Here is a 13137-nt window from a genome sequence, read left to right on the forward strand (position 1 = left end):
AAGTGAACCTCTTATGTAGATGAAAAGTTCAAGGCCCATGCTAGAGAACAACAGAGCTGGCCTTGACCGTGGACCCAGGAATCTCCCAGCAGTGTCCCAGCACCCTTGCCACAGCTCCCCAAGCTACCTCCTTCTAGAAGCCCTAAGATGGTGGGTATCCCATCAGAGGCTGGGTCTAAGACAGGGAAATGTAGGGCTCATCTTATCTCTTGGCCCTCAGAGGGCCAACATTGTCAGAGATTGAAGCAGACAAGTCTGGCACATCCTATCTGTGGTCTCTTCAGAGGTGTCGGGGCTCTTGGAAGAAAGGGGGGTGCTAGCCAGTTGTAGAACACTCATGATTCATGGCTCTATTTCACACATGGGGAAACTGAGGCATAAACAGGTAATGTGATCCTAGCACTCAGGAGGCAAAGACAGGCAAATCACTGTGAGTTTGAGACCAGCCTGGTCTACAGAGTAAGTTCAGGACAGCCAAGGCTACACAGAGAAACCCTGTGTCAAAAACAAAATAAAACAAAACAAACCAAAAAATAAAAAAATCAAAACAAATAATGCCATCTTACCGAAGCTTTTCTGACAGTGGTAGGACTCTTACCCAGGCCCCAGTGACCCCAAGCCCCTGCCCTAAGTGAGACATCTCTCCACAAGAGATTGCTTCTCACCAAGATACCTACCAACCCTTCAATTACTTCCTGGGAAGACTCCAGTTCCGGGATCTCATTCAGGAACATGGTAGCCACAGACTGCAGGGCCTCTGCCGGCCACTCGTTAAACCAGTCAATAGTACAGCAGTTGACAAGGGAGGGGAACTGCCTCAGGCGAGCTCGGAAGATCTCTCCAATGGGACTGAGAGGGAAGGAGCCACATAAGGCTTATGGTAAATTGACTTAGGCACTCAGGACTCAGGGCCTGCCTATAGCCTTGGGTCATAGTAGGCAGGCCTGGGTCCGCTTTTCATTTCAGAAGTACCCTCTAGCATCCCAGAGGCCCTCGTGTGGCCTGATGACAACTACATGTACCTCATGCACAGCACTATGTGGATGTTGCTCTGCACACGTCCAGTATAGGCAGCCATGAGGTTGGCTTTGGTGGGCTGCAGGCCTTGCTCCTGTATGTAGGGTCTCATGGTGTTGATGATCTGATCTTGCTCCTCTGCATTGTAAAGGTTGGGGATGTCACCTGAGTTCAAGACGTTGTTAATGTCCTCTAGGAAGGACTCATTCTTGATCTGGAGAAGAACGAGGGGTGGGAGATAAGTCTTTATGAAAGCCTCGATAATATATCACATTCCATTAGCAGTCTTTCTGGGCCTTTGTAGCAGCCCCATATAGAGGCCTAGGCCAAGGTCACCCAGTGACCTCATACAGATTTGTACCCTGACCTGCCCCATTGTAGAGGCTCTGTATAACCTATGGGCTGTGGCAGGGCCCTTGGTCCTGGGTGATGGTGTGGAATCTTCCTGATCTCTTTCTAGTTGTCCTCCAGGCTTTATTTTACTATAAGAAGAAACCATGGCGACTGACAGAGGCATCCACCTGTGTCAGAGGGCAACCTCATTTTCCTGACTATATGAAGGGGTTAGACAGGACTAGGAGGAGAAGGACCTTGTCTAGGGGTGGGGCATGATCTTGGAGCCAGGTCCCCAGACACAACCTGTACTGCCAACCAGGTTTAAGTGATGCACTATTTGTCTTGTAGTCTCTCTACTCAGAGACCTGGAAAAGAGGCCCATGTCCCCCAAAGTGGAGCTATGGGTTCCCTATCCCTCAAGAACAAAAGTTCTCGTCCTTAAGGTAGGAAGCCATTGGCCTGTGTGTCCTGTAGTACCAAGGTGATTCTTTACTCTTGGAGTACCGATGATGCTCTCTGCCTCCCCTTAGCCCCGAGAGGCTGGCTTTGGTTCCTCTCTTGATGAGTCCAATCATAACCCACCGGGTCCTAAGATACAGGGAGCTGCGCATATAGGACTGACCACCCTACAGGCTGTCATTTGGGGACGTTCTGTTTTCAGACCACCCCAAGCCCTGCCCACTGCTGTGGTGGTTGCACCTGAGTGTCTGAGAACAGGAAGGTGATGGGCAGGTTCTGCAGGCCAGCCTTGAGCAGAACCTTCTTCACATCTTCACGCCACTCGGACATGCCATAGTTCTTAGACAGCTCAATCTGGAAGCACTCATACTCAGCCCTGGAGGCAGGAGTCTGGGTTAAGGTGTGCTAGAGGCCTGGGGCCAGGCACTGATGGATAGTGGGTGCTCGCACCCCAGCTAGCCACCTGGTGCCTTGCTCTTATCCAGGGTGGACTTGTAGATCCTCTAGGCCCTGCATCTATTCTCTTGTTTCCCAACCTTTGCCTACCATTCCTATAGCCTAGAGTCCTGTCCCTTTAACCACCCACCCCGCATGCTCTGATTCTGATAGCAGGCCCATCCTTCTGGGATGCTTTCCTCTAACCTCCCTCCCAGAGCACCACAGGGTACTGCTGCTGCCTCTTCTCGGGGTCCAGGTCCCATTTGCAGCTCTTCCAGAAGCTCATGGGCTGCATAGGTTTATGTTGGGGCTACACCTGGATTCTACCATGGTGGAAAAGCATCTGTTATAAACAGTCTGCCACATGCCACCACTGCCCACCATAATCCCTTACATGTGGGAGGCCAGCCGAGTGAGGGAGCTGCGGCCACTGCCACCCACACCCAAGAGGAGCGCGTTGCCCAGTGCCTGGCGCAGAGTACGGCTGATGCGGCAGATATGGCTCATGGCGTCCACAAAGAGGACCAGCTTCAGTTTGGCTGTGTTGATCTGGTTGTAGTCCTCCATGTACTCCTCAATCACCTGCATCATCTGGGAACAGGAGGTGGTAGGGAAGGGCCAGGCTTTCCTCCGTGGAGGGGTCCTCCAATCCCTCACTTGACCCTGTTCAGGCCCAGAAATGTGAGTGACTGACCAATCTGTGACCTGGCCTGTTGCACATTTCCTCCTGTGGGCTTGGACCCAATCGTGTGCCCTGTGCAGCTTCAGGTGTGGATAAGCTAGCTCAGGTTGTCACTCAAAGTACTGAAAGAACCTCATGTAGATGCTCGCTCTGCCCCTAGCCAAGTCTCTGTGTGCTCACTAGCTCCAGCACCCATTGCTGTATTGTGGACATACTAGGTTATCTTTTGTTTTGTTCTGTGTTTTTCGAGACAGGGTCTCTCTGTGTAAAGGCCCTGGCCGTCCTGGACTCACTGTGTAGACCTACTAGGACATCTTGTCTCCCTGTGCTTCATGAGGAATCTGTAACTCTCTCTATTCATAAAGTTCCCAGTGAATGCTTTGGGCCCATCACCTATTGCAGCTTTCTTTGGATTCTAGCCAGCTCCACCCTGAAAGCATTTGGGGGAGGCCCTTGGAGGAATCCCATGCCACTGTTTTTGTGGCAGCCCTAGCTATAGGTAGGTTTGGTGGAATGATGTTCTTTGGAATGCTGAGTACCAGGCCTTCTTTGACAAAGAGCTGACCCTACCCATGGCTTGTTCTGCTCCTTCTGTGCACGGAAAGGAGTGCTGACTTTCAGAAGTCACATCTGCCTATGAGAAGCCTGACCCATGAAACACACCAGCCTGTAGCAACCATGAGACCATCTGAGAATGAGGAGAGAATGTGTATGGGAAAGCGGCCAGGAGGTCCACTGCAGCCTCACAGCTTTGAGGCCACTGATGAAAACCTCAATGCTGTCTCCCAAAGCCCTAACTGACCTCTGGCACCCAGGCTCCTCCTGGCCCTCTGGGAGTGAGAATCATAGCATCTCAAATGGGGATGGTGTGTTACTGTTGGCAGGATTTGTCTCAGATGGACTCCAGGCTTGTTCTCACAAATGGGCTGCCTAGCTAAACCCATGTGAAGGGGGAAATGGAGACTCAGAGAAGCAAAAAGCTTTTTTCTTTTTTGACTATGCTGGCTCTCTGGTCTAGGATGATGATTCATTAGTGCTGATGGTAGAGGGCCTGGGGTCTGGCATTTATCCTGTGTAGGCTTTCAGACTCTCTAGGCACTATACTTGGTGTCCCCTGGATTCCAGGGCACAGACTAAAGAAGACCTACCTTAGTCTCACTGGTGATGAGCTCATAGGACTTTACATCCGAGCCTGGTGACATGAAGTCACCATAAAGAATGGGCTGGAAGGGGCAGACTTTGTTGAAGGCCACCTCAAACTCCTCCATCTGGGTTTCAAGGAGCTCATCAAACCAGCTGCGGTCTTCCTCGTTCACCAGTCGGTCGCGGAACACGCGGCAGTTCTCATGGTACCACAGTCGCAGCAGCTGCACCTTGTCCTGTGAGTGCCCAGGGTCAGTGCCTGCCTTGGCCCCAGGCCCTGAGTCATCATTTGAAGTGCCAGGGGAGATAGAGTGTAGGGACATGGATCATAGCACTAATCTCTGTCCTTTGAATCAGAGCTAGAGCCACATGCAAGAGCTGCTGGGAGACGGGCCTGCAGGCCAACTGAAGACTAAAACGAATGGCAGAGCTCCTTAACCTTGCCCCCAGTGTCCTCTGGGCACCAGCACCAGCACCTGGTCACGAGTATCCCAAAGTCATCATTTCTCTTTTAAACTTCCAAACTCAAAGCCTGGGAAGGAGACCTCATTTTCCTTATTCCTTCCCAGCAGCCCACATCTAACTGCTCAACAAGCCCCACCAGTCTTTCCCTGTGTTTAGATCCACGGACCATTCTGTTCCAGCTCCCATGCCTTCCTTAGAGTAACTGGGAACACTGAGGAAGTTCTAGACCTTTCTCTTTACTCATTTCCTATGAGCTTGGCAAGGACAGAACCAAAGAACCAGCTTTTGTCTTACCCACCACACCTATCTAGGGGTAGCCACACTTGGATTGTTAAGCCAGGGGCTCCATGTGGCTCCCCATTTGAGCTCTATACTGGGCATTCTGGCTCCCGTGCATCCCACTGCCCAGTCCTTATACCTGCACACGTTTCATTTTCTTTTTTTGGCCTTTTGAGACAGGGTTTCTCTGTGTAGCCTTGTCTGTCCTGGACTCACTTTGTAGACCAGGCTGGCCTCATACTCACTGTGATCCACCTGCCTCTGCCTCCCAAGTGCTGGGATTAAAGGCGTGTGCCACCACTGCCCCGCACATGTTTCACTTTCAAAGGCATCACGTTCACCCAAGTCTTCTCACACGTAAGGCCTCCACTAGAAATTCTCCTGCCTCCTTGCCTTCTCCTGGCTTGATCTTTGTATGACCTCACCATGAGGTTGTACATGAGTTTGACTCACAAAATAGGCTTAGCTGCCCTAAGGTTAGGCTCTGGTGGGCCTGACTCTTTATGTCCCAGTTTCTGCAGGGCCTAGCTGGAGACTGAAGGCCTAAAATTGGGGGAGGTTTAGGGAGGATGGCATGGGGAGAGGGCCTGGCAGATCCTTACCTCAACTTTAGCTGCTTCAGCCATGAGAATACCCTGGAAAACTTTGGAGAGGTCCCTCAGGTTGAAGGTATAGTGGGACTTGGCTGGAGTGGGCAGAAGCTGGGAGGTGATGGTAGCGTATACCTTGATGGTGGCGTCCACGAGGGGTTCCGTCAAATGGGTGATGTTGGGGGCCCCAGCTGTGGGACAGGATAATGGGCCGGGTCACACAGAACAGGAGTGCCCCATCTGGTTCCACAGGTGCTAGCTTTGCTCCTTTGGTTCCCCCAGCACACATTCCAGAACCCTAGGCTTGGATTCCACTTCTGTTTCAGTCCCTCCTTAGATGCTTCCTTCTTTGTAAGGCCTTCCTGGTGTCCTGGCCATAGAATGGGATCTCTTGTTCTGTGTGTCCTAAGTTTACACTCATATTCCTGACAGCTGGCCACACATAGGGCACTGAGGGGCTGTCACAGAATTGTGGGCATTAGTGGACTCAGTACCGGGTGGGAACTTCCTGCCTTGCCTTAAGAGCCTGTGGCCAGACCCGAACATGGCAGTGTTGAGTCACATGTGGGCAAGGGGTCTCTTGGTGTACAAAGGCTCCAGGAGTGCTGGTGGGGGTGGTGTAGGGTGACCTGGACCTCAGGCCTGAAACTTGGGGCTTACGACCCTCTGTGAAAAGTTGCTGAAACTCCATCTTGCATTTCATCACTACCTTGCTCACGCTGAGAAGGGAGACATTCAAGCTGAGACAGAGAAGTGAGATTGCAAGCATATACACTGCTGGAGGAAAGCGTTCAGGCAACAAGAGCAAAAGCCTGGAGATAGGATGTAGAGGACCAAGAGGAGAGGCTGAGTGGGAGAAGCGATGCGGGGTGTGAAGCCTGGACACTTTCCATCACTGCCTTATTTTTGGTGCTGGGTAGTTTTGAGACTAGCATTTACCAGACTAGCATTGGGCAAACTCATGGACTGGAGTGACTCTCCTACCTTAGCCTCCTAAGTCACTAGGACCGCAGGCAGGTGCTACCACACCCATCTTGATCTAATGTTTTAACAGGTCCCCTCTGGCTGCAGGAGGAGGCTGGACGAATGGCTACATGGAGGCAGAGTGAGTAGACCCCGGAGGGGGCCACCCCAGGGATCAGTGAGTGAGGAGAGGGTGGGGAGTTGACTTAGGACAGACTCTGTGGAGATAGCCAAGAGAGCTCCTGACGATTGTCATGTGGCATGAAAGCAAGAAGATGATGGTGCTATTCTGCTCATGAGCACCTGGAAGGATGGAGCCGCCGTCACCAAAGGTGAGGATGGGACTGACAAGGCATGGAAAGCATGCATTTGAGCAGGCTCAGTCTGAGATGCACAGTAGACATGTGAGAAGTATGGAGTCACGTGTTTAGGGGAGAAGTCTGAGCTGAGGGTGTGGACTGGGATGTTGGTGACATGAAGCTGACTTTACATTTGAGCCAGGATGAGATGGTCTGAGAATGGTGTATTTAAGAGGCAAAGGGGGCTGGAGGTCAACATCTAGTAAACCCAAGACGGGGTGCCTAGGATGATAGTTTGCAGTTGAGGTGACACCCTGAAAAGGTTTGTGGTCCCCAGCTGGTGGATCCAATCATTGAAAGATGAGTTGGGTGGGTGGTGGTGGTGCACACTTTTAATCCTAGCACTTGGGAGGTAGAGGCAGGCGGATTGCTGTGAGTTCGAGGCCAGCCTGGTCTACAAAAGCGAGTCTAGGATAGTCAAGGCTACACAGAGAAACTCTGTCTCGAAAAAACAAAACAAAATATCAAAAACAAAAAGAAAGAAAAAGAAAAAAGAAAAAAAGAAAAGAAAGATGATTGGGTCACAGGCACACTAAACTCATCAATAATTCGTTGATGAATGCATCCTGAATGGGGCTCATAGTGAATATGTGAAGGAAGCGGTCTTGGTTGGAGGAAGAGGATTGCTTGGCGAACATCTTCGAAAAGTATATATTGCCCTGACACCCTCCTGCCTGCCTGTGTTTCCTGGATGCCATGAACAGCCTTGCTTTACCACGCCCTCCTGCTACTATGGCGTTTTCCTCACCACAGACCCAGAGCAACAGAGCAAGCCAATCTCAGAGGAAACTTTTGAACTGGTGAACAAAAAGAAACTGTCCCTTCCTCAGGCTGCTTTATCAGAGCAACAGAAGGCTGACTGGGATACCCAGGAGTGAGCAGGGCCTGGGAGCAAAGGCTGTTTACAGAGCAGATGGGGCCTGAGATCTGACTACTGCTGTGGCTACACTCTTGTCACCAGCGACAAGCATGGAGGAGGTAACTCAGTGGAAAACAGGAGGGATGGGGATATGCCAGTGGGAAAAGAGTTCTTGAGGAGTTTTGTTATAAAGCTAAGCAGAGGGGCTGGAGAGATGGCTCAGAAGTTAAGAGCACTGTCTGTTCTTCCAGAGGTCCTGAGTTCAATTCCCAGCAACCACATGGTGGCTCACAACCATCTATAATGTGATCTGATGCCCTCTTCTGGTGTGTATATGTAATAAATAAATAAAATATTAAAAACATGATAAAGCTAAGCAGAGAAGTGAGGCAACGGGTGAAGAAGGGCTCTGGCCGATGGAGATAATTTTAGGTTTTGGTCAGGACTGGAGAAATGAGGACATTATAGGTTTTTGTTTAATTTTTAGATGGGTTCTCACTATGTAGCTCTGGCTGTTCTCAAACTCACTATGTAGACAAATAGATCAGTCTGGCCTTAGACTCAGAGATCCATCTGCCTTTGCCTCTTGAGTGCTGGGACTAAAGGTGTGTGCCACCACAGCCCACAACATCTTTATATGTTGATAGAGTGGCCCACTGGAACAGGGAATACCGGTGTTGGGGGATGTGTGACTCTCAGCTTCCATTAGGTCAAAGAGGAGGAGCCTGGCCTGTGCTAGAATAGGAAGTTCATTCGTCAAGGTGACAAGAGGCATGTGGGGATTGTCAGTAACAGTGAGAGGCTCTCTCAGAGAGGGAGTGTGACAATCTCTTTCAGCTGAGAGAAAGAAATGGAGGAGGTGGTCACCAAGACAGGACAGAACCTGAAGTGGCTAGCTGCCCTGCAGCCATGGATGACAACTTAGATCTGTGTGAGGCTACCGCAGAGGGATGCCTGCCTCCTAGTGGCAAATCACCTGCTTTCCTGCCCACACCTGCTCCCCGGAGAAGGCTGACTTTCTTTTTACTGTGGCTCTTTCAGATTGCAGGGTTTGAAGGATTTGTTTCTTCATCCACTCATCTTTCATTTCCTGCCTAGGTGCCAAGGGATGGGATGACTCTAAGAGTGGTCCTGAAGGCTGAAGAGTGGCCAGGGCTGGTGCTGACATGTGCTCTGGTTCCACATGATCCTGAGGAGGTCACACTGTGGTCCCTGAGCCTAACCTTACCCTAGCTAGCTGGCTAGGGCCAGAGCACAAAGGTTGCCTCCAGACTAAAGTCCCTTTCCCTCAAGGCCCTCCCAGGCCCAGGTTGCACTTACGCACAGGCTCTCGGTAGCTTTTCTCACCGAGGAGTCCGTCTGCAGGATGGAGAGACAGATGCAAGGTTCAGAGTTTAGGTAGTCACTTGCTGCCTACCCTGGCCAGCTGTGTCCTACCAGGAAGCTCCTCAAAAGCAGCTGCTTCCCACCTTTCGTCAGAGAAATGTGCCCCTTACCCCATTTGTACATGAAGGAGAGCCCTGGCCTATAGCTCTGGCAGGGTGGCCCAGGCCAGACGGAAGGCTTAACTTCAGTACTCTCCACCCAGCGTGGTGCCAAGTGGCATTCCATGGTCAGGGTGTGCTGGGTGGGCTACTGGAGAAACAGCATCCTGGTGGACTTTTTCCAAGCACCAGGATGGAGCTGAGCTACTTTGCCCCACTTTAGTCTTTCTGGCTTCCTGTTCTCCAACACTTGCAGTCATCCCACGGCAGCTTCTGGGCAAACACCAACACGTGTCTCTCTATGTAAGTGAATGTGTATGTGCAGCGATACATGTGTCACATGTGCAATATGCAGAATTACTGCTTGGCCATGTTTTACTTAACTCTCCAGGCTTGGAGCAATAGGTACTAATATTAGCCTCCAATGGTAAAGAAACTGAAGTTTGGAGAGGTTCATAAATTTGCCAGTTGTGACAGGTGGGTAAAGGAGTAAAGCTGGCGTTGCAGTTAGGGGCCCTCCTGCCCCAACCCGACACTCACCCATCCAACATCCCAGGATTGTCGAGAAGATGTGTTTCTTGCTGACTTCATCCATCTCAATGAAGGACAGGTAGTTGAAGTGGCGTGTCAGCCTTGGGGTGATAGCGTTCCTGCCTCCCCCCGGGGGACCCATGGCACAGACGAAGTTGATATCCACCAGGTTCTTGAAGGCTCCTGGAGTGGGAGTGAGAAGTCAGAGGGGACCCTCCCCAGAATCACATGATTTTTGTGGGCTCCATGCCCATGATAAGGATATATGTTAAAACACTCATTTCTGGTTTCGGGGAGATGGATCAGAGCATCTGCATCTCCAGGAACCCACATGAGAGCTAGGGAGGTGTGGCAGTGTGGCTGTTATCCTAGCAACTCAGGACGTAGAGACAGGGCTCAGCTGGTTAGCTACATATGCTGAGTCAGCACGTTTTAGGTTCTATGAGACCCTGCCTCAGTTAAGTGAGAGCCATCAAGGGAGATATCCAACATGGACCCACAAACACACGTGCTCACGGTCATGCAAACACGTGTCCACATATGCATGCAAAAAGTGTAATTTACCACAGTACTGATATAGAGAATGTGTTAACAGGCACCGAAAATTTTCTTTGACCTAACTGTTCATTCCCTTGTTTTAAGAGACATTTAAAATATTTTTGTGGACCCCTACAGTGGGCTTTACCCCCACACCTTCTGTACTCTTCACCCAGCACATGCAGCCCACCTCCCACTGTTCCAAGCCAGCACGCACCGATGAGCTTTCGGTCGTACCAGCCACCGTGGTCCATCCATTGGCGCAACAGCTCAATAGGCGGCTGTGCTCCATATGTCTCCAGGGCTGGCATGTTCAGGTCATCAATGAAGAAGATGAAGTTGCGCCCTAGGGGTGGCCCGAACACACCCTTTCGCCTGTGGGAGGGGCTGTGTGAGCCCAGCACCCACGGACACCAGGTCCTCTGAGAATTTGAGAGGCAGCTGAATGGCACCTCGCTAAATTTTAGCCTACTCTAAATTGCTAAACTTCGTGACCGGCCCTCTGTCTTGGGACATTTGGGACCAGCTGACCTGTATCTTGGGTCTTTAAAAAGAGTCCTACTATGCCGGGCATGGTGGCACACACCTTTAATCCCAGCACTCGGGAGGCAGAGGCAGGTAGATCGCTGTGAGTTCGAGGCCAGCCTGGTCTACAAAGCGAGTCCAGGACAGCCAAGGCTACACAGAGAGACCCTGTCTCGAAAAACAAACAAGCAAGCAAGCAAGCAAACAAACAAAAAAACCAAACAAAACAAGAGTCCTACTTCCTAGAAAGATAGATAGCAGCCATCTCAAAGGCAGAGCTTTGGACTTAGTGGCCAGTGAAAGCCCTACAGATAGACTAGAGGGATCCTGAAAGAGGCACGGAGAGATCTGACAGACAACTGAAGTCCCCTTGAGGGGCTTTCTTGTTCCCTCTGGGTCATTTCAGGCAAAGCCAGGAGTATAATTTTGTGGGGAGGTGACATAGTAGCTGGTTCAGCTGGGCTGGGGACACTGGCTGAGGAAGGAACCAGAGGTGCCCTGCCTTTTGTCCAGCTTGCTGTCAATGAGGTCCTGGGTCTGGTTGGCTGAGGTGCGGGCTGAGAAGGTGAGGAAGTGGCTGACGTATTCCAGCGGCAGGTTCCTGAGAAGCTTGTTGGAGACAGTGAGCGTCTTCCCTGTGCCTGTCGGCCCGATACACAGCACCTGGGAGAGAGGTGATCGGCATCGGGAAGGTGGGCTCGCCCAACGCTAACGCACAGAGAGCTACCATCTTGTTGGTGTAGAACCCTAGCCACACCCTAGCCCGAGCCTTGGGTCGGCTGGGGCAGGGCATGATGGTGGCACTCACAGGCTTGTTACTGGTGATCAGCATGCCCAGAAGGTAGGACATCTGGATGGTGTCCATGGTGGGCACAATGATGTTGCAGTAGTTGGTGTCTGGCATCATGGTGAATGGAGCGGAGGAGTCCATCCACTTTACCCAGGCAATCTGGAACCACATGTGGTTCAGGATGGGGCCGAAAGCCCTTCCCATTCCACTCCTGGCTGTGGCCGCACTGCTAACACAGCAGGAGGATGAGGTGTTGTCCTGCAGCACCTTGGCGAGAACATCCAGGCAAGAGCTACTTCTGACAGTACTAGGGATCCCAGTGGTCTGCTCTTTGCATGGAATAGGAGGCTCCCACCATAAAGCACGAGGATTAGTGGTTCTCTGAACACAGCTGAGCAGTCAGGGGGCTGAGTGCAGCTGCTGTGGTGGTGGCTTCCCTATACACAGCCAGTCCCTAGGTCTTGGCAAGAAGATGCTCTGGGAATAGAATGGTCCAGGAAGACAAAGGTGCCCACTGCTGATTTTCAGGCTAACCCAGAGCCGAGGGCACTGACAGCTGTATGCTGAGAGCCACCCAGGCTCTCCTCACCGTCCCTGCCTCATAATTCCCTTACCCATGGCCCTTGAAAAACTCCTTTGATGAAGGGCTCAATTTGGCCAAACCAACATGTCCCACTGGTGGCAGTTCTGACTCTTAGACCCAAAGCTCCGCTGCAGGACTTAATGTAGCGACTTTCTGTCACTCCCTCTGGGGCTTCGGAGCCCTGACCCAGGAGCTCTGACTGATAGTTACAATGGGACACTAAAGCAAGACAACAGACATGCTCCTGGGCTCTTAGGGAGCTCGGTTCCAAAGAAAGTGAGGGCTGCTGCCTAGAAAAAGAAAGCCGGTCCCTGGACTCAGCATCAACGCAGAAGAAACAGCTGTCTGGGAAGTGAGGCCCACTGAAGCCTCTAAACTCCACACTCTAATTCAACTCTACCACTGACCGGCTGATTAAGACTGTTTTATGTCTCAGTGCCCATGTGTGTAAAGGGAACCCAACAATAAACACCTGGTGGACGATAAAGCTCCGCGTGGTGATATAAATAGCCAATTGCCTCAGACCTGGGCAATTGGTGTGGCTTTCTCTTAAGTGGCCATTATTCATCGAGGGGGACATCCCACAACCCAGTGGGGCTCTACCCTCCCTCATTCTTGGGCAGGCCCATGGCGACCTGTTTGCCTTCTTCATCATCATCATCATCATCCTCAGTGCTGCTGATCCCAGCGTCATCCAGTCGGTAATCGAACACCAGCCCTTCTTTTGGGAACTGCAGTCTCACCTGTCGGAAGCAAGGGAAGCAGGCTGTGCGGCCAAGTGGGCTGCCTGCCGTTGGCCCCAGAGGCCTGGCCTGGTCCACTGCTACTCACCTCTTCTACCACCATCTTCATCCTTAGCCACTGGCTGAAGCTGAGGCGGCTGGCATAGTCTCCAGTGGCGCCTACACTCCAGATGAGGGAGAAGATGAACCAGGGTTCTATCAGCTCTGGGATACGACTCAGCTTTTCAGAGGGTATCTTCTTGAGGCCCTGGGGACAGGGGGAACAAACAGCGTCAGGCTAAGTCGAGGCAGTAGTGGGATGCCTCAGTGGGCATAGCATGTAACTTGTTTCCCTGCAACACGTGGGATGGGGTA

At 51.6% G+C, this 13137-nt stretch overlaps 1 protein-coding gene across 1 annotated transcript in view; it reads right to left on the bottom strand.

Moving 5' to 3' along the window:
- Dnah1 (dynein axonemal heavy chain 1) overlaps nucleotides 1-13137 on the bottom strand; it is a 65327-nt gene that overhangs the window by 12762 nt on the left and 39428 nt on the right. Inside the window, 13 exon segments of the mRNA XM_051141589.1 lie at nucleotides 678-849; nucleotides 1023-1231; nucleotides 2053-2188; nucleotides 2645-2841; nucleotides 4081-4311; nucleotides 5422-5600; nucleotides 8911-8949; nucleotides 9615-9788; nucleotides 10360-10517; nucleotides 11170-11330; nucleotides 11476-11616; nucleotides 12676-12783; nucleotides 12872-13030. Of these exon segments, the coding sequence (XP_050997546.1) occupies nucleotides 678-849; nucleotides 1023-1231; nucleotides 2053-2188; nucleotides 2645-2841; nucleotides 4081-4311; nucleotides 5422-5600; nucleotides 8911-8949; nucleotides 9615-9788; nucleotides 10360-10517; nucleotides 11170-11330; nucleotides 11476-11616; nucleotides 12676-12783; nucleotides 12872-13030 (2064 nt within the window).

Source organism: Acomys russatus, chromosome 3 (genome assembly GCF_903995435.1).
Source record: "Acomys russatus chromosome 3, mAcoRus1.1, whole genome shotgun sequence".
NCBI lineage: Eukaryota > Metazoa > Chordata > Mammalia > Rodentia > Muridae > Acomys > Acomys russatus.